At 35.9% G+C, this 27,950-nt stretch overlaps 3 protein-coding genes across 3 annotated transcripts in view; all 3 read right to left on the reverse strand.

Annotated features, from left to right (window-relative positions):
• Nucleotides 1-829: 829 nt before the first annotated feature.
• Nucleotides 830-3,299, reverse strand: LOC140891610 (pentatricopeptide repeat-containing protein At2g01390). The gene is made up of 2 exons (XM_073300197.1): nucleotides 2,393-3,299; nucleotides 830-2,005 (listed from the first exon to the last, which is right to left on the reverse strand). The coding sequence occupies exons 1-2, from the start codon at nucleotides 3,132-3,134 to the stop codon at nucleotides 1,026-1,028; spliced, it is 1,722 nt and encodes a 573-aa protein (XP_073156298.1). The 5' UTR covers nucleotides 3,135-3,299; the 3' UTR covers nucleotides 830-1,025.
• A 747-nt stretch (nucleotides 3,300-4,046) lies between these two features.
• On the reverse strand, nucleotides 4,047-5,316 carry LOC140891611 (cold-regulated 413 plasma membrane protein 2-like). Its single transcript, XM_073300198.1, has 4 exons — nucleotides 5,141-5,316; nucleotides 4,916-5,023; nucleotides 4,508-4,578; nucleotides 4,047-4,420 (listed from the first exon to the last, which is right to left on the reverse strand). Exons 1-4 carry the CDS (start codon nucleotides 5,314-5,316, stop codon nucleotides 4,164-4,166), a joined length of 612 nt encoding a protein of 203 aa, XP_073156299.1. The 3' UTR covers nucleotides 4,047-4,163.
• A 1,226-nt stretch (nucleotides 5,317-6,542) lies between these two features.
• LOC140891609 (uncharacterized) overlaps nucleotides 6,543-27,950 on the reverse strand; it is a 28,267-nt gene continuing 6,859 nt past the window's right edge. Inside the window, exons 8-36 of the mRNA XM_073300196.1 lie at nucleotides 27,481-27,607; nucleotides 27,285-27,409; nucleotides 24,937-25,598; nucleotides 24,698-24,806; nucleotides 24,496-24,612; nucleotides 23,737-23,831; nucleotides 22,463-22,611; nucleotides 22,236-22,291; nucleotides 21,931-22,144; nucleotides 19,813-20,229; nucleotides 19,459-19,736; nucleotides 19,297-19,382; nucleotides 19,126-19,212; nucleotides 17,992-18,250; nucleotides 17,478-17,891; nucleotides 17,302-17,398; nucleotides 16,318-16,634; nucleotides 15,801-15,917; nucleotides 15,472-15,639; nucleotides 15,257-15,385; nucleotides 14,874-14,963; nucleotides 14,662-14,768; nucleotides 14,436-14,584; nucleotides 8,592-8,674; nucleotides 8,409-8,504; nucleotides 8,181-8,303; nucleotides 7,682-7,765; nucleotides 7,389-7,526; nucleotides 6,543-6,928 (exon numbers count right to left, since the gene is read on the reverse strand). Of these exons, the coding sequence (XP_073156297.1) occupies nucleotides 6,578-6,928; nucleotides 7,389-7,526; nucleotides 7,682-7,765; nucleotides 8,181-8,303; nucleotides 8,409-8,504; nucleotides 8,592-8,674; nucleotides 14,436-14,584; nucleotides 14,662-14,768; nucleotides 14,874-14,963; nucleotides 15,257-15,385; nucleotides 15,472-15,639; nucleotides 15,801-15,917; nucleotides 16,318-16,634; nucleotides 17,302-17,398; nucleotides 17,478-17,891; nucleotides 17,992-18,250; nucleotides 19,126-19,212; nucleotides 19,297-19,382; nucleotides 19,459-19,736; nucleotides 19,813-20,229; nucleotides 21,931-22,144; nucleotides 22,236-22,291; nucleotides 22,463-22,611; nucleotides 23,737-23,831; nucleotides 24,496-24,612; nucleotides 24,698-24,806; nucleotides 24,937-25,598; nucleotides 27,285-27,409; nucleotides 27,481-27,607 (5,244 nt within the window). The 3' untranslated portion in view covers nucleotides 6,543-6,577. The remainder of the gene's footprint in view (nucleotides 6,929-7,388; nucleotides 7,527-7,681; nucleotides 7,766-8,180; nucleotides 8,304-8,408; nucleotides 8,505-8,591; nucleotides 8,675-14,435; nucleotides 14,585-14,661; nucleotides 14,769-14,873; nucleotides 14,964-15,256; nucleotides 15,386-15,471; nucleotides 15,640-15,800; nucleotides 15,918-16,317; nucleotides 16,635-17,301; nucleotides 17,399-17,477; nucleotides 17,892-17,991; nucleotides 18,251-19,125; nucleotides 19,213-19,296; nucleotides 19,383-19,458; nucleotides 19,737-19,812; nucleotides 20,230-21,930; nucleotides 22,145-22,235; nucleotides 22,292-22,462; nucleotides 22,612-23,736; nucleotides 23,832-24,495; nucleotides 24,613-24,697; nucleotides 24,807-24,936; nucleotides 25,599-27,284; nucleotides 27,410-27,480; nucleotides 27,608-27,950) is intronic.

The raw sequence follows: 27,950 nt of genomic DNA on the forward strand, positions 1-27,950 counted from the left end.
TTATTTTTTTTTAGAATAATCTTTTTCGTTACACAAGATTAAACTTCTAGTAAAATTTAATTTAATCGACTCAAAAAAAAAAAGAGTAAATTGTATTTAATATGTTCTTCAATATGTATATATGCAATATAATTTCATTTATATTTATATAATAAATCGAAGATGTTGAAACGAAATATCTTAGTTCGAGTTGTATTGTTTTAAACGAATTCACTATTCAGCCATTGCGAAAAATGTTTGATTTATATTTTAAATAATTGAATTTAAAATAAACTCGGTAGCTAGAAAACTAGTAATTCGAGCTTAGCTTGAAATGAGCCTTGATTTGAACAAAAAATATTAACATTTTTTAGTTTTAAATCGAACTATAATGTACTTATAACATTGTAATTGAACAGATAATAATAAAAACTATTATTTTTATTATAATATAGAACCTGAATATGAAGCATAAATAACAAAAGATTCAATTTTCATTCTATTTATTGAGATGTAATGAACAATAAACATCCATGAGACGCTGAGATCGTGTCATGAAAATTATATTTTCTAAAAATATAGATGCATGGAATGAACCAATAAGCAAGTCGATATTATTTATTTTGAATATCGGCTTGCTATGAAGTATGAAATGTGGAGCACCCCATGAGCTACCTTGCGTGTGATCTAATTTTCGAGATTAATGCACTAGATAAAATTATTAGACTTCAATAATGGGATTGCCAAAAATGGTTCGAAATTTTTCTTTGTTTCTTATGCGTAATTGGTTGATCTTTTTCGAGTTTTGCATCATCCATTTGTTAGAAAGAAAATAGAGACATGCTATCAATATAGTTCTAGTATTAAAAAAAAATTAATCATGTTAGCACTTCGTAGACTCGAATTAAAGAAATCTTCATTCGGGCATGCTTTCCTACAATATCAACGTTGCACAGAGCTTGATCGATGAATATTCCACACGTGCGTGTGCGTGTGTGTCTGATGTCTCCTCTTGAAATTATGGCTTAATGTAGCGGAGTGTATTCCTATCCACTAGCAAATACAATGTTGCATATTGTTTCCTCCATTGAAACATCTCGAGCACAGGTTTCACTCTGCAGCTTCTTCTTCTCCTTCCGGTATCGCTCTGCCTCGCGGACTCTACCACATTTTTCCAGGCCAGTTAACAAGACGCAGTAAGTTCCTAATGCAGTTTTAACACCTTTGCTTTTCATGATTTCGAATTGCTCCAATGCCTTGTCAACGATCCCACAAGAGAAGTAAGCGCCAATCAAGGCCGTAAATTCGGAAGTGCCTTTCTTTTCATCAGGCAATAAATCAAATATTTTTACAGCAGAAACAAGTTCTTTGTTGCAGCCAAGATGATAGATTAGAAGCGAATTTAAGTGCGTACCAAGAGATTGATCTTGTTTTATCATTTCCTCAACAAATTTCGTTGCGTTTTGAAACGAATTTGTTCTTACTGATAAGCCTATTAAGGCAAGCAATGCTGTTCTGTGGACATTTATTCCCAGCTTCACACAGTTTTCAAATGCCAATAGAGCACCATTTTGTCTGCTATTAGTACTGTTTACCTCAATGATTTTCGAGAGAACCTCAGAGTCTAGCCTGATACCCTTCCTCATCATGTCGGTAAGCAACGAATCAACAGCAACAATATTCTGCTTATTTAAAAGAGTTAAGGCAAGCTCATTATCCATAGCGGAATCATCATCGGGAGCCATTACATAAAATTTGCCAGGACGCTCGTTGTCAAAGTGCCGGTTAACTTGCCTCAGAAGAAAATCACTTTCCCCAGCCATTTTAAAAGCTTGAAGCGCTTTCTGATACACAGGATACCGAAGGACAATGTAATTTTCCTTCATGTATTGAAGGATTTTCATCATTGCGGATGTTTCCCCTCTCGTGCTACATATTTCAATCAAAATATTGCATGTAGCTTTCTCAGGCTGCACACCAGCTTCTTGCATTCTTTTAAATATCTCCAAAGCCTCATCAACTTTGCCTTAGACCAATGAAAAGATTACATCTGATTATTCTATGCATGAAACTCTAGAAAAACTAAGAAACAGTCATGTGTCTAAGGTATAAGTGTGCCTGTATAAGGCAGAGAAGTTATAAATCTGTGTGTTTGAATCAAAACGATTTCATTCACGAGCATTTTCCTTCCCCTGAGTAACAACCATACCATCGAAATAAACTTCTTGAGTCCCAGAAAACTATACACAACCTACTACAAATAATCACGGTTCGAAGCTTCTTTTGATATAGAATTCCATTCAAGAAAGTGATAAACTCTCTTAAGTAGCAAAATTCAATAAATAACCACAGCTAGATAAGTTCAAAACTCAGAAAACAAATCTCCACAACCATATACAATAAGCCAACTCACCAGAGCAAGCAAGATAATCCATCAGGACCGTATATGTGTATACATTTGGAGACAAGCCCGACCGAAGCATCTCCCGGTACACATTAGTTGCCTCATCCACTCTCTTGTGATCAAACAAAATCTTCATGTAAGCAGTGTAAGAAACAACTGTCGGACCACATCCCTTCGCCTTCATCTCCTTCCAGACCTTAACTGCCCCATCAACATCCCCATCATTAGACATCCAATGCAACAAGGAAGTGTACGTAACCACATCAATCTTGATCCCCTTCTCCTTCATTTGCTCAAACAAAAAGTTCATCGATGATATCCGCCTCGCTTCCCCAAAAATATCCAACATAGTAGTGTATGTATACTGGTCGTGCTTGAAGTTTTTCCTCCTTGCTGCCCAATTGAAAAAGAGCCACGCTTTCTCCATTGGAGGATGAGTCTTGAGGACTTGGTTGACAGCGTATGAATCCCATTTAATTGGGAGATCTTCCAGCTGTTCTTGAGCACAATCCCACGTCGAATACTTCAATATGCCGTATACTTTAGAGATTATATCACTCTTGTACACTTTTGGTTCAATATTCTGATTCTTGAGCGATGATTTTGGAGATTTCTTGGTCTTTCGATGGATTTGATTGATGGGTTTTGAAGGCCTGATAATCCTCTGAGAGCTAAAATAGCAGGTGTTCACCGAAACAAATAAAGGTCGCGGTTTTTTGAGAATTAGACGAGCAAAGATACAAAAAGACATAAATTAACAAACAATCCTCATTTGGGTAAATAGAGATCGAAACAAGCGATGGCTGTACCAGATATTGAAACCAAGACAGAATCTTGAAGTTGAAAAATGAAGTGGGGAATCTGATTCTCAGCTGTATCCGCCAGTGGAGAAGATGGAACCTTGTTCTCAGCTGGTTTGTGGGCAAGGGTTGTCAGTTTGGGCCGCTTCGTTGTAGACTCTTATGCCTGATAAATATGGGCTCAGGACAGTTACAATACAAGCCCACCATTATAATTTCTTTTCCCCCGAAAATGTCCACTATTATAAATGGACGATAGACGATAGTGGTTTAAATTCATTATTTTTTTATACAAAATAAATGTTTCACAGTTTCTTTTTCTTTTTTTTTTTGAAGCATGTTTCACAGTTTCTTACAAATTCGTAAAATATTTTATACTAGTTTATAAGCCCTAATACATTGCTTTGACATTAATAAATGAAGCACGCAAACATCGTTTACGCTAAAATTTTTAATATAGTTAGAGACTCGAATGTAGCTTTGTGGGGGGTGTTTAATTTCTCCTTATAAAGAGAGATTAAATTCTTAAACATTTTGAATAAAATAAGTTGTAAAAAGAAGGGGAAAAAAAATCAAGTGAGTGGGTGTGGGAGAGAGTAACGATCATTCATCATTTATAAATTATAACAAAGAATTTTAGTTTCATATTTTCACATAGTAATTAATTGAAATCCACTCCTTAAAATTCTTGACCCAAATGGTTTTTGGTCTAATTCCCAAACATTCAGACAAAGCCAATACAAAGGTCACGGAAATGAACTACTTCTAAGTTACAAAACTCGTGTTTCCTACACTAGGAAACAAAGAAAACCAACAACATGTCATCCTGATAATATGTTTTATGATGGAAAATTTCACCCTACTTTTAACTTTAACATAACATCCTAAAGTTGAATCTAAACGTTCCACGTTTGATGCAGTCTTAGGACATGCATTACCCTCAAGTTAAGATCTCATGATTTCTTGATTATAACTTGATTTCAGACGAAGACGTGAGTGACCATAGCCCAGATAGGAAACGCCAAGAGGAGAATGATCCCGACGGTATTGGATATCCCATGGCTTTGAGTGAAGGAGTTCCTAAAGCCACCGGATGCCCGAATGTGTTCTTGCAGCAGATAGCATCCGATAGCAAGACATATGGCTACTCCGACCCAGTTGCCTCTCACCGAATGCGCGAAGAAATCCGGGGCAACTACCAACAGAAGGATCAGCGAACCAGGCATCTCCAGCCAGTCTCCATATATAATATACATACATAGAGTTGGTGTTAATAATTAGGACAGAAAAATAGAGAGACAAAAAAATCAAGAACGTACGTTACCTGGGAAATGTCGGGGGAAGAAAAGCCTTAGTACAACTGCAATGAAAGCAATCCATTTGCCAACTTCTCCCCTATATATGTACATATATTCAAGTCATCCATCGGACCAAATACTTCATGTCAATCATCAAAGCATTAACGCAAAATCCTTGATGTTTGATACATACACTCAATATATAAATATATATACTCTATATATATAAAGTTTTGATATGATGGACAACCATTATGGGCACCTACATGAACAAAAAATTATGACGTGACATCTTGGACATCCAATCAGTGATTGTCACGTCAGCTATTGCTCATATAAGTGCCCACAGTGGTTGCACATTGTATCAAAACTATATATATATATATATACACACACATTTAAGAGTTTCCATGCATGCACACGTAAATTATAACCTTAAGAAGTTGAACAGCGACCAAGGAAAACTGAAGAAAATGTAAGGAACGAGCAGAGAAGTCAGAATGTTGGATCGCCAGTTGGTTCGGTCCAAGATCAACAGATATCTAACAAGATCATGAAAACGATTCCAACAATATCAGTACATACATGAAATTTGATAAACATTATATATAAATTATAAGATGTATATAATATTGGAAGAGCTTGAAAAAGCTAATTACATTGCAGAGAAGGAGGCGACCCATTTGAGGAAAGAAGTTCCGAAGGCGAGACCTCCAAGTTTGGTGGCATGATGCATCAGTTTCTTGGCCGCAATTTTCAGCTCAATCAAGTCCGAGTTAAGCAACTGTGCCGTTTCTTGATCGGTCTTCATGGACAAATAATCCATCCTCCCCATTTGGTTGGTTTTTTTAATTTTCTGCAGTTATTGTTTCGAATTTGCAGTTCAGATATATTCGAGAATGAAAATGCAAAAGGTTGTATATATACTAGTGTTGTGTTGTGTTGTGTTGTGTTGTGTGACTGATGGCTATTAAAAGAACAAAGTGCGGAATTGTGGATCCAACTGCTTTAATTTTAGGGCAGTTTGACTTTTAGGGGTGAACGCCACGTTACATGCTAAATGTGGAACTTGTAGGCTTGTAGCCGTATCCGGTGCTCTAGCCAGCTGAAGTATTTGTAAAATATATACTATGTTTGAGTATATAATTGATCTATCGATATATTTGTATTCATTCATTAATTACTCTAGTTTAATATAAAGAATACGATAATTATTTATATGTCGTAACAAAATTTTAAATAAATATATATTTAAAAAATTTAATAAATAAAATAATCTACAAATTAAGTTAAAATATGGACGTAGTTGAATTTAATAAAAGTAGTTGGGATATTGAATGAAAGTTGTTGGTTCTTAAACTAGTTTAATTAAAGGTAAACTTTAGCAACTGAAATATCTATAATGGTATGTACAGATTGCTAATTTTTCAGTTGAAATAATAATAATAATAATAATAATAATAATAATAATAATAATAATAATAATAATAATAATAATAATAATAATAATAATAATAATATATTGATATTGTTTATAAAATAATAATAAATAGATCAATATGATATTGTTCATTTTCATCTTTATTGCATTCTAAAATATTCAATTTCTACATTATTCCATGACATCATACCAAGTATATCCTAATATTCTGATATATATCATATATTGTTTCATTATGAAATTTTTTCAAGATATTGTGGTTGACATGAAATGGTTGAAAACGAGATGTAGTGATATTAATTAGTCTATGAGACACATATTTCTTTTAATATGAAACGACCAAAGGAATTTAAAATATGCATTTCTTTTAAAAGTTAATGTCATATAAGTGAATAACACGAATTATAAAAATAAGCCATTTGTATTTTCATTTACTGGATTAATTAATTATTTTTTTTCAAATGAAACCGACGCCATCTGGAAATTGGAATGCACATGCAATTTACTAGTATTTTTTTTAAAAAAAAAAATCAACAAAATCCCTCCCTATCAAAGTACATGGGTAAAGTTTTTCAAAAAAAAAAAAAAAATACATTGGTAAAGAAGAAAATAGCACCTACTAAAATAATGCCAATTTTTCTATTAGAATTGTTGATTACCTGGATTCATCATCACCTGTATCAAGTAAACTCAACAAAAATCCGCTAACAATCCTCCTTGCTAAAGGATTAGGAATATTTCGACACAATCGCCCATCTATATATGCGACGATACCAGACAGCACAAACTTACCAACTCCCCATTTCCACACCAGTTTCACCTTCTGTTTGTTCCCACTGCTGGGCGTGGGCGACTCAACAATTGCTCTCTCCTCATCCAAATTTGTTTTTTCCTTCACCTTGATACTACTCACAAACTTGCCAGCCTGCTTGCGGAGGAAACGAATCGCAAAACTCACAAAAAGGTGCTCACACAAAGTCAGCACCGTTGGTCCTATCCGCCATTCCTGCTAACAAGTATCATGATTGAAGATTTACTCGAACATCAGTAGAAACTAGAAATTAAAGAATATATATTCTACAATCAGATTTGATATTATGAATATCATAATGTATCTTGGATACGAAGTTATTATGATTTGATTATAGGAAAGGTTTCTATCATATTTCTAAATGAAGGGGTGGTGATTGTATTCCACATAATCAATATGTTCTCTCACACGTTCTCTTGTCTATAATTAGAATTATAATACTTTAAAATTCAACAATAAATATAAACTTCAGTGTTGTTTCGAAATATATATTGAATCCTATGCGACAAAGTTCTTCATCTAACTAGACTCTTGAATAATCCATGACGCTCCTCTGGTTTCTAGGCACACGCTGTTAAAAACTAAAAATAGTTCCAGATTTGCCTTAAATGACCAAAATAAGCATTTACAAGTAGTAGTTAGAGCACAATCATACCCTTTCTCCTCGCATATATCGAAGGGAATTAACTGGTGTTTCCCCTTTCAACAGGGCCTTACTTGCAAGAAAGCCGTTTACAGATTCCATGATCTCATTTATAAGAGCACTGCTAGGAGGTAGGTTCTTGAGAATAACCTGGATGGCCAACGAAATATAGAAATATTATTCGGTAGCATTAACAAATAACAATAAACATTATGAGAGGAAAACACAGAAAAAATTTGATGGATTTTAAATCTGAATCCGTAGGATTAGTACAAGACGGTAAAACAGAACCAACTAGATATTACCACATTGTCAATGACTTTGACCCTGAGATATTCCTGTTTATACATCGTATCTAACATTGCTTGCAGGTAACCTTCAATGTACAACTGCATTGTTCAACATAACAAGTATAAAAAACGTTTACTAAGACATTTAGAATTCAGCAATGTAAAATTGAATTAAGACAAGAAAAATGCAAATTTAAATTAATTGAAACAACTGGAAGTATCAAAACATCTCTTCTACTTATATTATCAAGTTTTGGGTATTCTTAGTTATGGAACCAGAGGTGGATATAGTAAACCGCAAAGGTGAACAAAAATATTTTAAAATTTCATTTGTAAAATTTTGAAACTATGAGTTTCACCACCGAAAATCGATTCAGACGCTTCGTCCTGCTGCCTTTGTCCAGCCTTACCTCCTATCTTCTGAAATCTTGGATCCTTGGGATGATCTAGTGTATACTCCTAAAAAAACAAGCATGGAATAATGTAATAGGAGAGGGCAGATAACTCCACTTGCCTCATCGATTCCAGGACTTCTATCAAGCTTTATTTTCCTATCAGGGCCACCTTCCATGAAAGCATTACCCAACACTGTTGGTTCCATTGCTAATTTAAGAATTCCTTGGTGGAAACCACCAACCTAATAGAAATTAGCCACTCAAAACAGTAAGTTTTAAAGATCCACAAAAAAAGAAAATGATATAAATTCAAGAAATAAAAAGAAAGAGGTGCAGACGAATGATACCATTCCACTAAAACCACTTGTTTCTGCTCCTTTGAGGACACAGTCTGATACTTCAGTCACCGCAGCAAATAGTATATTCGATCCCGCTGTTTTCAGCTGCAGTTCGGACAAATTTTAAAATTGTTCTGCCATAGCGTTTACTACATAAATAAATCGTCTTCTTGATAAGGAAAAAGGGCCTACAGTTTTTCCCAGATCGCCAAAGTAACGCCTTGTTCCAGAAAAACCTTTGTTATCAATGAATTTGCTTATGAGCTTGAGTGTACCTAAGGCATGTAAAAAGGAATCAGGCCAGAATCATGATGCAACAAAACCATTTCAGCAATTTGAAATGAGAAATTAATTTCATTTTACAATATAAGCATCCAAAAAAACACAATGCAATTACCTAAGACTAAAGAGCAAGCACAAACCAGAAAAGTAAAGCAATATTGCTTCAGTAAAGTATAGCAAGTTTTGCTTCTCAGAGATGACTGCATTTCATTTAAATTGAATCCTCAAATAACTCCCTGGATATTGTGTCCATAGAAGCTGCCCTGGTTTCAATTTTAGAAGGTTCAAAAAACAGAACTTCTATCACATGATAACCTTTTCTAATTTAGTTGCATAAAAAAAATTTCAACCTCGCATAATCACAAAATATTTTGAAGTAGCTCTGATAGAAAAAAGAGAATGTTTTTGACTGTTCCATTATGATGAAAATGCTGCAACGAAGAATAATTCGAGGTCCTACACAAATGCCCTAGGCAATTACTCAATCTAGTTATGAAACCACAGCTTTCAAAGGAATATGGCCACCACGAGGTAGCAGAGAATTCTTATACCATAAAAAATAACTTTTTCTAAAGTCAACATTCCGTACCAGCCTCATTCGATACACTAAATGCAGCTGCCCACAGAGAGTATATCTAATACAATATTCAATCGACCAGTCAAAAAACACCAACACCGTTGTCACATTGTTCTAGCTCATACAAATGAAGAAGATCCAAAAGTTATAAATGATATTAGCCAACTTCAATCAAAGTAGTCAGCCAAATTGTTCTTGTGAACAAATAAAATTAAAAACAATGCCAGAGAGAGAAAATAATGATAATTTCTCACTTGTAATATGCTGCCATGAACTCAATGCACCCTATGTATTACATGATCAGTGAAAAATAATAAAGCCACAAAACACATTGCAGAATCCATTATTACTTTCTGTTGATAATATTGTTAGGATAAGTAGCTTGGTTTATCTCTTTATTTTAATTTTAAATTAGATTGATATCTTATCTTTTAGTTGTAGAAGTCTTTATATATTCTGAAACATCAGGCTGAATAATATCAATCTTTGAAGAGTTGAATAAAATAATTATGCCTTGTTTATCGTCTCTTTCATGGTTATTAGCCTTTATGGTATCAGAGACAAATTAAAGGCTGTAACCAATGGTCAAAATGGCTTTTTCTGGGACGCTGGAGAATCCAGAATCAGAGAAATCCTCGAAGGTCTCTGGACTTAACCCCACCGTTACCTTTGAATCCACATCCCTTCAAATTACGAATCACAAACTCAACGGCAAAAACTTCCTTCAATGGTCTCGTTCTGTTCAATTGGTGATTCGAGGCAAAGGAAAATTTGGGTATCTTGATGGGTCAATTTCACCGCCCTCTGCCACTGATCCCACTTATCAAAATTGGGACGTTCAAAATTCAATGGTAATGGCGTGGCTTATAAATTCGATGGAAGAAAGCATTGGCGAAACTTATCTCTTCCACCTCTCTGCTAAAGATATTTGGGATGCTGTAACCTTGGCATATTCTGATCTCGAAGACTCCTCTCAAGTGTTTGAACTGCGAAATCAGATTCGAAACATGAGACAAGGGGATGGTACGGTCACCCAATATTTTAGTGCCCTGAAGAAACTTTGGCATGAAATGGATCTGTTCACTGTTTGTAAATGGAATGATCCAGATGACGGGGCCCTATATCGCAAGATGCTGGCTAAGGACCGGGTTTATGATTTTCTCGCGGGACTCGATCGCTCATTGGATGAGGTTCGTGGCCGTATTCTAGGGATGAAGACATTACCATCAATCGATGAGGTTTTTGCGGAGGTTCGAAGGGAGGAAAGCAGAAAGAGGGTGATGCTTCATACATTACCATCTACAGAAAACACAGCACTTGTGACACGCACTCCAGAGAGTCGCTCCGACTCCCATATGAAAAATGGCAAACCTTGGTGTGAACGCTGTGAGAGACCGTATCACACTATTGAAACTTGCTGGAAAATACATGGGAAACCGGCGAATTGGGTTCCAAACAAGTTCAAAAATCGTGAAAAAAGGGGTTTTCAAGCTTCTGCCAACCAGAGGTAGATGAAAATAAATCTGATGCAGTTTTTTCAACGGCACAAATGGAGCAACTTTGCAAACTTCTATCTGGAACAGCTGGATTTTCGAACTTGACTGACAAAGGTACCAAATTCACAGCCCTCAGTGACCTAACTACAAAGGGTACGCCTTGGATCATTGATTCTGGGGCTTCGGACCATATGTCATCAAGTAAGAAATTTTTTTCATGATTTCATCATACACTCACCGTAAAAATCATCAAAAGGTTAAAATTGCCGATGGGTCTTATACTCATGTACAAGGTGTAGACACTGTTTCTCTCAGTAACTCAATTGTTCTTAAGGATGTTCTACATGTGCCAAATTTATCATGCAATTTACTCTCCATCAGCAAACTCACTAGGGATTTGAATTGTCTTGCTTATTTTACACCATCTACTTGTATTTTTCAGGACCAGATCTCGGGGAAGAGGATTGGCAGTGCTAATGCGGTGTCTGGTCTCTACTATTTACAGGATGAATCTATCGTGAGTCACCATGTTAAGGCAGCTGGGGGGATTCTTCTCTTTCTCGCAAACAACATATATTTCTTTTGCATTCTAGACTAGGACATCTGAATTTCTTGTATTTAAGACGTTTATTTCCTTCTCTGTTTCGAAATAATGATTCATTTCAATGTGAAATTTGTCAATTAGCAAAGCATACCCGTGTTCCTTTACCTCCCCATTCATATAAGCCTTCTAAACCTTTTGCTCTAATTCATAGCGATATATGGGGACCTTCTCGAGTGTGTACTACTTCTAATCGACGATGGTTTATTACTTTTATTGATGACCATACTCGTGTCTGTTGGGTGTATCTTTTAAAGGAAAAATCCGAGGCCGCACAAATTTTCCGATCCTTCTTTTCCATGATCAAAACGCAATTTAATGCAACTGTTCAAATATTGCGTACTGATAATGGAACTGAATTTTTTAACTCTATACTTGACAACTTCTTGATCGATAATGGTGTCATTCATCAAAGTTCTTGTGTTAATACACCACAACAGAACGGAATTTCGGAAAGAAAAAATCGTCATTTATTGGAAGTAGCACGTGCTCTTTTGTTCACATCACATGTTCCTAAATGTTTTTGGGGGGATGCTGCTCTAACAGCATGCTATTAGATAAATAGAATGCCCTCCCGTGTCCTCAACTTTCAATCCCCTCTTGATTGTCTTCACCAATTATATCCTGAAAATAGATTGTCATCCTCCTTAAATCTCAGTCTTTGGCTGCACTGCCTTTGTACATATTCATGAGCAGAATCGTAATAAATTGGATCCTAGGTCACACAAATGTATATTTTTGGGATACTCCTCCACTCAAAAAGGTTATCGTTGTTATTCTGTCACTCTCAAGAAATATTTTCTTTCTCGGGATGTCACATTCTTCGAAACACAACCTTTCTTTCCGATGGAAAATTCAGCCCCCGCCCTCATCCCTGATACCGGGGAGAAAATTTCAGAGTTAGTTCTTCCAAATGCTTGGGAGTATACATGGGATCTTTATCCAGCCTCACCACTGTGTGACAAAACAACCCCAATTTATATTTCGCAGCCTTCTTGTCCTACTCCGGGTCAGTCAACAGCAGGGGGAGAATTAGTTCAGCCGTTTCCTTTGCATTTCTCACGAAAAAAACATCCGGACAAGGTAGTAGAACCAAAGACTCCTGGCAGCCAAGTCTCCAACTCGGAATCTGGGTCAAAAAATACTATAGATGAACTTCAGAATATCTCTCCTCCGGACCTTGACATCCCAATTGCATTACGGAAGGGAACCAGGTCCTGTGCTCAACATCCAGTGGCTAAGTATGTGGCATATGGACATTTGTCAGTTTCTATTCAGGCACTGATTTCAAATCTGTCAAGCATTAAAGTCCCAAGTACAATACAAGAAGCTTGGAATGATTTCAGATGGAAACAAGCTGTTCTAGAAGAAATGCAGGCACTGGAAATGAATGAAACCTGGGAGATTGTTCAGAAACCCAAGGAAAAGATCCCCGTTGGCTGTAGGTGGGTCTTCACAATTAAATATAGGGCTGATGGCTCAGTTGAACGTTACAAGGCAAGGTTGGTTGCAAAGGGATATACACAAACCTATGGTGTGGATTATCAAGAAACCTTTGCGCCAGTTGCAAAGATCAATACGGTACGAGTTTTATTATCTTTAGCAACAAATCTAGATTGGCCACTGTATCAATTGGACGTAAAAAATGCTTTTTTGAATGGAGATCTTGAGGAAGAGGTATACATGGAACTACCACCTGGTTTTGATGAGGAAAGTAAGAATGGTAAGGCTTGCAGGTTGAAGAAATCATTATATGGCTTAAAGCAATCCCCACGAGCCTGGTTTGACAAGTTCACTAAGGCAATCCTAAAACTTGATTTTCTGCAGGCTCATACTGATCATACATTATTTTATAGGCATAGAGATGGAAAAATAACTATTCTTATTGTCTATGTGGATGATATTGTTCTTACTGGAGATGATCTAGATGAAATGCAGAGGATGAAAAGAAAGCTTGCAGCTAAGTTTGAAATGAAGGACCTGGGAAAATTGAGGTACTTTCTTGGCATGGAAGTGGCAAGAAACAAATCTGGAATCTCAGTTTCGCAACGAAAGTATGTGTTGGATCTTTTGAATGAGACTGGAATGCTAGGATGTAAACCGATTGATACACCCATGGACCCAAATCAGAAGTTGGGAGAAAAAGTGAGTGGTATTCCGGTGGAGAAAGGAAGATATCAAAGACTAGTAGGGAAGCTGATTTACCTTGCTCATACCAGACCCGACATAGCTTTTTCTGTAAGTTGTGTAAGCCAGTTTATGCATTCCCCGTCAGAAGAGCACATGACAGCCGTTTATCGAATTTTAAGGTATCTAAAGGGGACACCAGGAAAGGGACTTTTCTTCAAGAAAACAGAAGCAAGAAACATTGAGATGTTTACTGATGCAGATTGGGCCGGATTAGTAAGTGATAGAAGATCAACCTCAGGCTATTGTTCCTTTGTCTGGGGAAATTTGGTAACTTGGAAGAGTAAGAAACAACCAGTAGTAGCAAGAAGCAGTGCCGAAGCTGAATTAAGATCAGTAGCCCATGGTGTATGTGAAGCCTTATGGCTAAAAATGTTGCTTGAAGAGCTGAAAATGAAAACAAGGATGCCACTGAAAATGTTCTGTGATAACAGGGCAGCAATAAATATTTGTCACAATCCGGTACATCATGATCGTACTAAACACGTTGAGGTTGATCGGCATTTTATTAAAGAGAAGATTGATGAAGGATCAATTAGCATAACGTATGTCCCAGCATTGGAACAAACAGCTGATGTTCTAACAAAAGGCTTATTCAAGCCCATGTTCGAAAAAATGGTTGACAAGCTGGGAATGTATAATCTGTACATCACAGCTTGAGGGGGAGTGTTGATAAGATTGTTAGGATAAGTAGCTTGGTTTATCTCTTTATTTTAATTTTAAATTAGATTGATATCTTATCTTTTAGTTGTAGAAGTCTATATATATTCTGAAACATCAGGCTGAATAATATCAATCTTTGAAGAGTTAAATAAAATAATTATGCCTTGTTTATCGTCTCTTTCATGGTTATTAGCCTTTACTTTCCATGCAAATAAATAGGGAAGAGATACCTATGGTCACGCCAGGAAGATTCAATAAGCCACTTGATGGATCAAAAAACACATCTAACGATGATGAAGCTGAATCATCAAATATAGAAGCAAAAGCTGGCGGAAGCAATGGGCTACCCTTTGCCATATAAATTGCTCTCATGGAATACCTGTGAAACGTGAATACAATTTAGACACGCAAACAGATTTAAATAAAAAAAGGTGAAAACTGAACCCATCATACTACCAGGAATAATGCTGTGCACACTTAATAGTCAATTCGCGCAAGGTAATCAAAGCATGTGTAACAAGGACCCCATTGAGCTCAACAGTCTTACTTTGGATGGCCGGCATCTGTGAAGAGAAGGAGAAGTCCCATGCAAATATCAAAATAACACTCAAAAAGACAATTTGACATCGCAAAAAGGGGAATTTTTATAAAAGCAATCACTTTCATACCTTAATCACACTGTGAAGTAAAGAACGTAGAGTGTCTTGAGTTGAACTATAGCTGTAATACAATTCCCCTGGAAGGAAGCTTGCCACAATCTGTCACATGACACAACATTACAAATTAGCCTATTGCTGCTCAAGAAAATAAAACAGCAACAAGATCAAATACTACAAACTTTTGGAGAAAAATATTTCTTTTATATTCATGTGAAGTCACGTCACTTATACACACACACAACAATGAATAGAGAATCCTTACGAATCAGAAATTACTAATATTCGCCTACCAAACTTAAAAGATTTGACTACCCTATTAAATAAAATCAGAAATCAGAATAGTATCAAATATTTTATTTCCAAGACTTGATCCTAATCTACAGATACCATACCTTAATTGGGTGGATTTCAAAATGGTCGAAGTAGTACTGCTGACGAGGAGCACTTGGGTCACTGAGAGAGCTCCTCCAAAATGGAACAATCTTCATTAGTGTTTCCTCATCAAGGTTCAAGGTGAGAGGCTGCAAAGAGGATAAAGAACAATGATCAGCTCGATTTCATGACACTGAATAAAACGAATAGAGCTACACCAATTCATCCAAGTTACCAGAAGCACAATGGATAGATGCTTCACTTGTTTAACATGGGAGCTGGATGGAAGTAAAATAATCATGACACGGAGTATGCAATCATTTGCATCTGACTTTTCCGATTGATGCCTACGAAGCATTGTTGCAAAAGGAGCACCGACCCACTTCTCATTGACACTCAATGACTGCATATGTTAGTCATATTCACTTACAACAAGCACTTATATATATGGTGGATTGGTGGGATATAAGTTTCAAGTACATCAAAATATTGCAGATTTAACACCACCACACCCCATGGATGGGAATGAGAGATCCATAATGGAAACAAAAAACCTGTACATACCTGTATTCGGATCTGATTATAGTTATGCCGGCTAGTGAACATACAATCACAATTTATCCTCTCAAATCTTCCGATTATTATTGGCACATCATCAGATGGTTCACTTATATCTAACTCCTTCAGAAAAAAAACAGCATGAATAAAGCATTAGGTGATAAAGTTAGTAAGGACAACTGGGTTTCTTTCACATGAAGGCTACTTTCTCTCATGACAAGTTTTACAACTGCGGTGTTTCATTGTCAGTTAGTTACTTAACCATCACACTAGAGGACACAGCAGGTGCGCAAGGTGATCAGTTTTTTTTTTATGTAGAGGGGTCACCGAACATTTGACAAGATGCATCCTCGAACACAAGATGACTCCCATACTATTACTTAAAACTAATTTACTTCAGAGAGACATTAAAACTTTTAATCTGAAACGGCAAAATAACCAGAATGCTAAAATATATCATGTTAGCATAACTGATTTATAAAATATATCACGTTAGCACAACTGATTCATGAATTAAACTAACCTGCTTGGCATACTCTAGCAAGTGCACAGCCAAATAAGAGATTCGCAATCGCATCTTTGTTCTGGTGCCATATGGCTCATTCACCTTATGACTATGAGAGAAGTCACATATTCGCAAAATCCGAGTGACACCTTCTGCATATACTTCATAACCTACCTTTACGGTTTCTGTCTGCAGTCGTTGACTGTAGGTGGTTTGTTTTTGGTCTTTCTTTTCAAGTGGTATATGAAATCCCAGACCTCTCGATTGCTTATTCCGATAAAATGATTTCCATGACCGAACCTTATCCAAGTTAATTTCACGCAGTAAATGCACATCTGCGAGAAGAAAGAGAAGAAAAAGGATATAACTACACATCCATTGCATAACAAGATCGATGACAAGCTTGAGTTGTATAGCAAATATCAGTTCTTTCATCTTCTCTGAGGCTCCTATAACATGATATCACTGGAGTGCAAACTGCCCAAGATAATCAATTTAGTGGTCATAAACCGTTCAGATCTAGTCTGCCGAATTCAATTCTGTGTAGATTTTTATGTTTATTCTAAACAGTTGAGCTTTATTGCTTCATCTCATAAGAAAACTTTAAACAAGAAAAACCACAAACAGTGCTTCTTCTAACATTTACATTGCATTCACAGACAGAGACGTTAGCAACACAACCATATCAAATTTGGGTAGCAGAAGTGTCATCAGCATGAACAAGCCAATCAAAAATCATTAATAATAGCAACATTTTTTCCTAAATTCAAGAATGGCCATTAGCGTAAGCCACCAATGCTACAATTGTTGAGAAAACAGAAAAGTGCTCGTTCATCCATGTCACTACGAGATTACGGCTTAATCACAAAGGGTTTTACAGGAACATCCTCTTCAACATTACTGAACACACAAAATTGAAAAAAAAAAGCTTTAATCTACACAGAAATCTAACAGCCAATCATCATCTAATGAAAGCTAACAATCACAAAGAACAGAAACTACCATCAAGTTGAATAACTAGTTTATGCGGAAGAGTCAGATCATCCCAGACATAACCCACACTAACTCCAGCTCCTAAAGTTTCTGGTGCCGATGATCCCTGATGGGAAATTATAAAGAGATACATAAGCATGCCCATGCTGACAACATTTGAGAATAAAAAAATGATGAAATGGAACCTTCTGATAGTAAGCTATAGGAGAACCATGTAAACGGTTCTCTATTCGATAGGGCAGGTTTGTATCCGGCGGCCTATGAAAGTGCACAACAATGGAAGACCCTTCTTCTACTACATGAATTACTGCATGTTGGGATAAATTGTTCTCATTTGATAGGTGATTTTCAGGGTATTCTGAAGATTTCCTGAATTTCAGGAAAAATCGCCCCAATGAAGCCACACACACTGGCCCTGACCAACCCAGTCCACTCTCATTCAGTCGGAATTGGATGAAGAGAGAGTGATCGTCTTGAGATTTTGTATGCTTTCGGAGAAGATGCTCAATAGCATTGGTTTCTTTCCTATTTTTCATTACATTTTTCAACCTTAAAGCTATCCGCTGCTTGCTGTTGATAGTGATTGACTCTTCCATTCCCTTTTCAATAAAGCAAAACATAAAACCAAGAACAGGTCAGTGCTTTTGCATAACACAATCCAAGAGACATGTTTCCAGCAATAGAACAGTTAGATCAAACCTCCATATAGCATTGCTGTAGAGTGATAATTTCTTCCGATTCATTGCACACAACATATCGTGAGCTCAAAGTTACAATCTGAGACAGAGCCTCTTTGCCAGTGGATGGCCTCAGAGAGACCCCCAACCTCATAATGGTTTTTAATCCAGAAATATCTTCTACTTCAAGATCTATTTCTGCAAGGCCTGATAAAGCATCCAAGTCTAACTGTGTATCCAATGCTTTTTCCTCAAACAATTTCAGCCGCAACTTGGGGGATCTGAAATTGCAAAATGATCACCACAAATCCCCACATACAAATGAAAATGAGTATTTTAACAGTTATTGTCTTTATTTGGGGGGAATTTCCATATCTACGATGTCTATTATGAAAGTCTGTCTTAAATTGATTTCAAATTACGCCACCATACATCAACCTTACTTACAGATGACGTCAAACTTTACCATACATCATCTCAACCAGAAGAGAGATGGAAAGATCTAGAAAATAAACAGTGACAAATTGGTTCTGCCATGTTTATACTTTATAGTAAGAAAATCCAAAGAATATTAATAAAGTAGGAAGAATCCCATAATCTATGCATTTGAACCCTTGTTCCACACATCAGAACTGACATCAAGCACCTGAACTGTAATGTCGGGGAGTATGTTTTTTTTCTTCATGTTTGATTTTAGGAGTAAACTTCAATGTTTGCGTCAGCATTTGAGATGCACATGAATGACTTGGATCATTCAACTATTTCTACATTATTCAGCAAAAGAAACAATAGGGATCTAGTTCCTTGAGATCTTATTTTGTCCTCTCCAAACTAAATTCAGAACACATGTGTATGCAATATCATTCTTCTGTTGTTTTCTTTTGTATCCTTTTGTTTTGACACGAGCTCAGATTTTTAACCTGCCTAACAATGTCAATGATGAAAATAAAGATCTTCAATATTTATAATTCAGAGTTGTTATCATAAATAATAGCGATAATAATTCCGAATGAGATAAGGTATTAAAATTTAAAGCATATGCACGTAAAAACTAATCCGCATATGTCTACCATGAGATAGTGACATCTTTTATGAAAACACCAAGCACTAGCTTCAATAAAAGATAGATAGAAATCAGAAAGAACGAAGACATTACTTCATGAACCATGATGCGATGGAATTAGGAGGTAAATATGATCCCAACTCTGGAGGAATGCTTGCAACAAATCTTTTCATGTCTTCGCTGAAAATTATGTATCTTGCTAAGGACCAGGTTGCAATGTAAGTACACGCATAATAAGCATTTCATAAATCTTCAACTGATTACCTCGAAAAAGATTTTTGTTTAGAAACAAAGCAAAATAATGGTGCATCAGTATTGTTTTGCAGCGCGTATGACGTTAAAATAACAACCTGCAAGCAAGCCCAATAAAATTTTATCAATTTCAACTTAGTATATTGTATAAAAGTTACATTAGTAGCTATGTACCTTTAATGTGCCCCTGTGCCCACGGGACAGTCTCAGTGTTGCAAAGTATTTCCCACCATCAAAGTCCAGCTCGATGTCCAAGTGAGGGATATCATTCTTTTTTTTTTGTAATTTTCTAACCCAGTCACTGCTGTTGACAGGTTTACTTCTCGAATCAAAAGAAGTTAGAGTAACAGTAAAATAAATGTTATCAGGGTTAGCGTAAAAGTTAACAGTAGATCCACATGGAATAGTTGCATTACTCCATGTGTTCCAGTCATCCGTGCTAGTATGCAGATCTGCAACAAGGTGAAATTAAGAATATACTATCTAGGAAGCTAAACAAACTATAGATTGTATTTTTACTTCAATCACCTTTATCAGTCAAATTGACATGTAACTCGGTGTGTAGAAAATTTGAAACTTGAATAGTAGGAAGAACAAAAATTTCCTTCTGCTCTTGCATTGCAACTGGTGAATCTTTATTTCCAGGGGCATAACCAAAGTTATCAGGATTTATAACAGGCCTTCCCTTTCCAATAGTTAGTATCAGGAAATGAATATTAGCAACTACTACATCTTCAGATTTGAGAACGCAATTTGCACTTGTTAAGGAAGACTTCACTGAATCGACAGATAACGCCTTTCTCACTTTGTAACTTAATTTATCAAATACTCCAGATAGGTGAACAGGCTTTCCACCTTTAAGATCATCCGACCACTCCAGTAACGATTGATTCAAAATTTTCACACTATCATCAATATTTGGCCTAAAAGAGAGAATAAAGTTTCCTGCAGTTCAAAATTGAAATTTAATTAGTCCTGGATAAAACAAAAGCCAACCCAGGATTTCCTTGTCCTGTGAATTTAGCATGAACAAAAGTAACAAATACCCCAATGTTTGGAAATATTATAGGCCAGTACAATAAAAGCATCAAGTTTAACTATAATGCTGAAATATATCTCACATCGGTTAGATAGAGTTCCTGGGAGTTCAATATATGGTATTGGACAACTCTCCCTTCTTGAGCTAGCTTTGGGAGTGAGTTAGGTCCTAGTCCAATTTCTTAATATGATATCAGAGCCTAGGCCCGTTATGTGTTGGACCGCACATAATTGGGCTACCCATAGTTGGGTCCCTCATTAATATCTCCACACTCCAGATGTTCATTCCTGGGCATGTGGGGGTTAGTTAAAATATGTCTCACATCGGTTGGATAGAGTTCCTGAGAGTTCAAGTACTTCCAAGAGGTCATTTAAGAGAATCCCCCTTCACTATATGCTAGTTGGGGTTGTCCATAAAGAGAGATTTTGATTTAGGACTCGCAATGGCCTTCCCTACTTTGAGACGACGACACCATCCGATGGTCGAGAAGAGCTGGTGTCTAGGGTTACTTCTAATTCTGTCTCTAGTGTTATGGAAATATTGACATCTATCGGTGACTATCTGGTGAGTAATAAGATAATACATCAAAAATCATGAGTTGATACTCTCAACAAAATGGAATATCAGAAAGAGAAAAATGTCATATGTCCGTGCTCTATGTTCACAATGAATGTACCTAAACACCAATAGGGGATGCCATTCTCACTATTGTCTACCTCATAAATTGTTTACCTAGGAAGACCATAGACTTTGAAACCCCTTCATCCGTTTCAAACAGGGTCCATCCTCCGTTATCCACAACTTATAACCTTCTATTAAAACCTTGGGTGTACAACCTTGCATGATCATATTATGACAAACTTGATCCTCAAGTTATCAAGAGTGTCTTTATATGTTACCCTTCAACTAAAAGGGCCAATGTTGTTATTGTCCTCACACAAAAGAAAACCCATATCTTCTGTGATGCAAATTCTTTGTTGGGGGTGGATCACGCTTGTTAGGATGCTCACGGGATTCAATATCATATGTTTTCTGATATCAATCTCTTACATTTGAGAGAATACTTTTTAGTTTGGTAGGATAATATTTCATTGTCCCTACATTGGAGGGAATTTGACGTATATTTTTGTTATTTAAAGGTCATACTAATTGATGAGTAAAATGCAAATTATTTCTCAATCTATCTTTATACAATTACAAAAACACTACAAGACAAAGGTATCAAACATCGATTTTTTTTATTTTTTTGTTTATAAAAAAAATAGGCTATCGAACATGCTGCATGTACTGTCACAACACATACAGGTTTAATTTAAGTTGTTTTTAACAAAAATTACAATTCATTAAAGAATGTACTCCAAGGGATTCAAAATAAACTTTTCTTATCAAATAAAAAGAATATCCGCTTTGCCCACATAAAATGTGACAACCTCTTAATTCTAATTGGTGACAAAAACTTCAACAGATTTCATGTACTTGCTGAGAGAAGTTTCGCTTATGTATTCATATATATGTTGTGGGTTCATTCAGGTTTTATATACAGCTTTTGAGATTAGCAGCAAGCAGACAGATTCACTAATAATGGAGAAACAAGCAGATAGACTCACCAACACTAAGAGATGTCAACGCCTTTCTCAGTCCACCAGACGAACCAACAGCATTAAAGGCAGTCAAAGAATCATCAATCACATCTCCAGCTTTCAGCATTAATGAAGCAGCATCTGTTTCTTTATGTTGAGGCCTTTGAAATCGCAGTTCCAATGGGAAATCAGTTTCATTGTGTATTTTGAGCATAGGAGCGACAATAATTGATATACCATCCTATGAATAGCACAGGAAAAGGGACTGCATAAGCTCCAACTAAACAAGTATCCACTGTTAGAAGACAGGAATGACAGAGATGAATATATACCTCAATTCCCCTAGATATTTCAACAACAATAAGAGGACCAGGAAAGGACTTGGAATCTGATTGAGAACACAGACGAAAATTAAAGCTAATTTGCACCAACCATGACACCCAAAGAATATCATTACAATTTTATTATTATGCCAAAGAAGGAACAATAGCCACCACCTCTGCACCTCTTCAACAAGATAAGACCATAAAGCTGCAGATCAAGAGCAAATTAGCTTTACCTTGTGATGAAATAATTCGTGTCCTCCAAGCAAATTTCCGAGTTTCCAGAAGTGAAAGATGAATTGGAGAAGTTGAAAGGAATCCTTGGTTTCTAAGTTGTAATGAAAAGAAAGAGGCTTCTGGCGGTAGATTTGCTAAAGCTAAGTGCCTGTACAACATTTATATGGGTTAACAAAGTGAAATGTGGTAAACTGAAAAAAAATATTCATCAAAAGAAGAAACAGTAGAAAAAATATAATTGTATGCAAAAGGAGAAATAGTAAAGAGGAATTTATTAGCAGCAGATCTTGGTTACGATCTAGGCAGAGGAGGGGGAAGAATTTTCTGGGTTGTGGTAGTTCATTGTACCTGTTAGTCGGTTTGGTTGGAGAGGAATAAGAGGATTTTCAGCAATCAAGCGGACTCGCTTGAGAATTGCCGTGACAAGATAAAATATTAGGTTCCATGCTGAATCTGGAAGAATGCGGAGTTTAAACTATTTGTGGTTTCAGATTTACATAGAGATTGGAGTCTAATATTATGTTAATATATGATTCCAGTTTTTACTTTTATCATGCTTGGACCCCAGGTCTGCTTTATGCAATTAAAATCTTTTTAATAGAATCTTGTTTCCTATATAAAAAAAAAGTAAAGAGATTATAAATGTAGGGCAAACCAGATAGCTATTCAAGACTTTCGCCAAAAATAACGGAAAAAAAAACACGGTGAAATGAGAATCGGTGAAGCAAATAAAACAGAAAAAGTGTTGAAGTTCCTCTGAATTTTTTTTTAAAAGAAAAGTTCCAATGATATTTGACTATCCAAAAATAAAGTCTTTAACGAGAACTTAAGCTATCACATAGCCTCCATTATCGTGTAGAATTTTAGAATATACACATACATGATTGAAGTACCGAGAGGGCTTGTGGTATACATAACCATTACCAGAGAAAGAATTAGCTTACTACGTGATCAATTTATTAGTAGAACCATCAGATAAAGGTACTGGAATTTGTGCATACTACACAGGTAGTAGCAGAAAAATAAAATAATTCAGTAGTAAGCTAATTCTTGACCTTTCAGTTAGCCTTTAAACATGTTTGTTATCCCAGTTACCAGCTAAAAAGGTTTGAACAAATACCAACTGCAACAGATTCTCCCTAGTCCATTTTCCACTGTTAATGAGAAGAAACCAACTAAGGTGTACATCCTACTAGGAAATTGATGACATAAATACTTCACACACTTGTATAGTTATATATACATTAAAAAAATCACAAGAAAAAGGGATTACCTCAAAAAAACGGTGGCAGACTGCCTTGCAGATATTAAAACATTTTCATTATCATAAAACTGACAAAGAAGGGTCATACCAGACTGGTTCAGAACCTGCAATTTTAAAGAGTGGCTACCAATTTAACATCTTTATAAGCCATAACAACCAAGTTTATGCTGGAAAGTTGGAAATTGCAACATGAGTTCCGGAGGCTAGCAAAAGTGCATAGATGTCATATTATAATGAATAATGTAGAAACATAACCAAGTAATTTGTAGAGACATAAAACGATTAAAAAAACAGCATCAAATTGGCATGGTTTATAGAAGTCAGTTACCAAATCATTGATGTTTTAACTTGTTCGAGTCTGATAAGAGAACCAAACAAAAATCGAATAAAAAAGGAAGGGAATGACAAAAATAAAAAGAGAGACATCTATGAATCACTAAAATAATTAGAAAAAATAATATGCATTGCATTTGAAATGTACTGAACGGGTCCATATGATGTATTCTGGTTTCAGTGAAACAGCAACTTCACCTATCTTTTTTTTTTATAAGAAACATATATAATATTAAAACTTAGTAATAGTTACATAGGAAGGTGGACCAGTGGTCCACTATATTCACTATACAAGATCTAAGAAAGTACTATTTGAAAACCAAACTCCAATCCCTATACAACTCTGAAACTGAAAACGATTCGAAGAGAGGTGAATTATGTAACCAAGCTGCTACTTCACCTATCTACTCATGCATGGAAAAGTAAATTAAGAACCTTGCCACAATTGGTCGAAACCACAGGTTTTTTAACAGCATAAGGACCAGCAATATCCAGTTCCCCGAGCACAAATAGTAGGATATCCAATGAAAGCTCACTTACTGAAAAGTTCACCTGCCAATACCACAACTTACAATATGAATAAATTGTGTTTACAATCTTATTGAATGAATAAGCGATTAAACACATTACACTAAACCTCCTTGATTTTGGCATAGAAATGACTACGCACTCCATGCATATCTTCTGAACCTTGAAACTTGGAACAATAGAAACTGTAGAATTCAAGTTGATGAACAAAGTCCATCCTGCATTCATGTACATTAAATAGATAAAAATCAAATGATCTATATTATTTAAAAACTACGAAGAAACATAATTGTAGCTGAAAATAATTAGGAAGTATCTAGTGCAACACTGAAGTATGAAAACTTTTACCATGAATTTCTCTGAGCATCAAAGAAATACAGCACAATTACTGATGTATTCATAACCCTGAGTTTAGATTTTGATATCTGCATGATCGCCTGATTGGGTGCGACAGATCCCTGGAGAAGAGGGAACTTTTCTTCTGTATTTAAAAGCTCGTGGACGATGGTTAGAGTGACCTTATCAACAGTAATTGTGATACCTAAAAGGTCTCTATTAGTTATCGATTCTCCCAATTCAGTGATATTTAAATCACTTTGAAGACTTGCCTCGGATGAATCCCATGAAACAGTTGGCAACATATTATTACCCAGACCAGGGTCACTAAACACTTTCCACTTGAATAAATTTCCTGGCTTGCTGACAAATTCAAGTACTCCATCAGCAAAAGCAATTGCACAGTCATTCTTCTTATTCAAAAGGTGAAACGTCCTTTTAGCTAGAGGACTGGAAAATTCTTGCTCAACAGCATCCTCATAAGTGTCATGTTTAAAAGAAAGCGTTCTCCAAAGTGCGCACTCACTATCACTAGAGAAAGAGACGTCAACAAATCTTGATCTTGGGTTAGAACTCAATTGCAGTGATTTCCCAGAATCATCTTTAGCATACAGAGATATCAGGGAAAAGTACTGAGCTTTTGACTTCCATTGCCTCAGGTTATGATACTTTACCTAACACATGTTCAATGAACAATAAAAAGATGCTGTCAGCATTCATTTGGAGCAAGCAAGTTCCGAAAACTCCTTTTTCTTCTTCAAACTCTCCCCTCAGCAACCAAATGAAGTTTAACTTTATCCTAAAACATTGATGGTGCAGCATAGATAATTTGAAACTGTACTCCAAGGCTAAGTTTGGTTTGGTTTGGTTTGGTTTGGTTTGGTGCATACCATAAATATTTTCTGAAAAATATATAATGATAAATATATTGGAATATGTGATTGTGTTAGCTTTTAATTTTTTAACGAGATATTCTTTATTGTAGATTCCATATCATGCAAGAATATGTAGAGTTGGTGATGTTACTCACATCGGAAATATATAACTTTTTTCTGGTGTGGGGTATTTTTAAAATTAAGTAAAGATTATTGCGGTCGAATATAATATAATAAAAAAATTTAGAGATTGGTGCAAATTTTAATTAATAATCATCAAATGTAAAAGAAGGTAGCATATATATTTGGAGATAAAAGGGCTTAATGTTTAGTTTTTTTCTGGGAATGAATAAGGATGAGGGAATAAGAAATTGAAGCATACCCCATCATTCTGGTTTGACAATGTTTTAGAAGCTAAAGTCTCTCAATCAATTCATGTAATTGCAAATGGTCCTGTTTGGTGTAAAATTAGGAAGCAAGACACCTGGTGAGAAACATATAGAAGGAAAGACTTCTAGAAAAAGCTTTTGGTAAGAGCAAGGGAGGAAAGAACTATAGTTAGAGATACATTCGTTTTCTCGAGTGCGAAACATGAGGGAGCAAAAATCTAAAATGAGATGAGGCCCCACTTAAATCTGCTAGTAAATTCCCATAAAACTTTAAAAGGAGCAAAGAAACAAGTGAGAGAACAGAAGAAAGTGTGATTTGGCCCTTCAACTATTTTGCTCAAGCTGGATCTTAAAATATTCATAGAAGCGACTCAAGTCAAATAATGACAATTAAAGCCTAAAAGGAAAGTTTAAAAAATCGTTCTTCCAAGTTCTAAAGGCAATCACATAAAAGTTCCAGTATGGCGAATGTAAGCATAACAAGTCCACAACCAAAAATGGGAAATTGATTAATGCTAAATATCCAACCAACATCCATATAGCACCATGTGATTTGAAAGTGAATCAAGCAAACCACACAAAAGAGAAACAAAGGAATGTTGCCCCCAAGGGGTGTCCAAGTTGGTGGAATAGGTGAACTCTTGGCCAGAGGTCAGGAGTTCAATTCCCCCTACCAACACCTTTTTGGACTAGCCTGCCACACAAAACTTACCTAGTGTGATTTACCTAGCTAACGTAGTTTGCAGGCTATTGCATTAATACGGGAGTTTACCGAGTGCGCACCGAAAGATAGCGGCTTCGGGTTCCCACATCATAAAAAAAACAAAAACAAAGGAACGAAATAAACAAAGAAATGAAATAGTTGGTTATACCTAATGTTGACAAAAAGAGTGTATTCTATCATGAGATTGTTCACAATAACACAAAGTTACTGATACCAAAAGCAAAAAGCGAATGTATGAAGTTTGTTAATCTAAGATATATCCTGTTATAAAGTCTTTCTTAAATCAAACTTGACCATGAAATATAGTACTATAGCATTTGGCCACAAAACAAGGTGCGAAAATTAAGAAAGGCTGATGTTAAGACGTCTTACTCTGAAAAGAGCCCGCTTCCCCACAAGTGAATAATGAATCGTCCCAGCTATATCATATTTATTTTCTGAACCTTCAACTGCAATATACATGTGTTGTTCGGTATCTTGGATGGCGACAATTGCTCCTGTATAAGTTTCAAGAATACCTTAGCAATCGTTCAGCAAACAAAGATCCTAGATAAACCAAGACAAATACCGTCAGGAATAATTTCTTCAGCACTTCCTTCTGGTTCTCTGTGATTCGACTGTTTATCTGATTCTACTTTGAAAGTTTTCTTTCTGCTCGAAACTTTAGAGATCGATTCATAAGCAGAAAGTATCATCTGAATGGAAGAATCCAAATGAATGAAACAGTACCACATAAAAACTTCAAAGAGAAATCAAAAGTAACATGTAGGTGCACAACAAATTAACAATTAACAAAATAAAAAATACATAAATAGCGTAGAGACAAATTACAAATTTCATACCGATATTTCTCGAGCATTTCTTGCAATAGGCACCTAATATCCTTCCATGGATTTGATTGAACAAAATGGGATGATACTGGTTCCATTAATTGGTCATGTTCTTTTCACTAAATTATTATATGCAACAAGGCCGGCAACGTTGCAACCTTCACAACAATTATATCATCTCAAAAAGTTGTCTTCCAATCGAGTCTTG

This window comes from Henckelia pumila, chromosome 3 (assembly GCF_033568475.1).
Source record: "Henckelia pumila isolate YLH828 chromosome 3, ASM3356847v2, whole genome shotgun sequence".
Taxonomy (NCBI): domain Eukaryota; kingdom Viridiplantae; phylum Streptophyta; class Magnoliopsida; order Lamiales; family Gesneriaceae; genus Henckelia; species Henckelia pumila.

Bases quoted from the DNA above. Each gene is read 5' to 3' on its own strand.
- LOC140891611 (XM_073300198.1), bottom strand. From the start codon at position 5,316: ATGGGGAGGATGGATTATTTGTCCATGAAGACCGATCAAGAAACGGCA. The intron at 5,024-5,140 runs GTAATTAGCTTT...TGATCTTGTTAG, and splicing joins GTCGCCTCCTTCTCTGCAAT to ATATCTGTTGATCTTGGACC. The intron at 4,421-4,507 runs GTAACGTACGTT...TTATATATGGAG, and splicing joins CTTCCCCCGACATTTCCCAG to ACTGGCTGGAGATGCCTGGT.
- LOC140891610 (XM_073300197.1), bottom strand. From the start codon at position 3,134: ATGTCTTTTTGTATCTTTGCTCGTCTAATTCTCAAAAAACCGCGACCT. The intron at 2,006-2,392 runs GTGAGTTGGCTT...CATTGGTCTAAG, and splicing joins GGATTATCTTGCTTGCTCTG to GCAAAGTTGATGAGGCTTTG.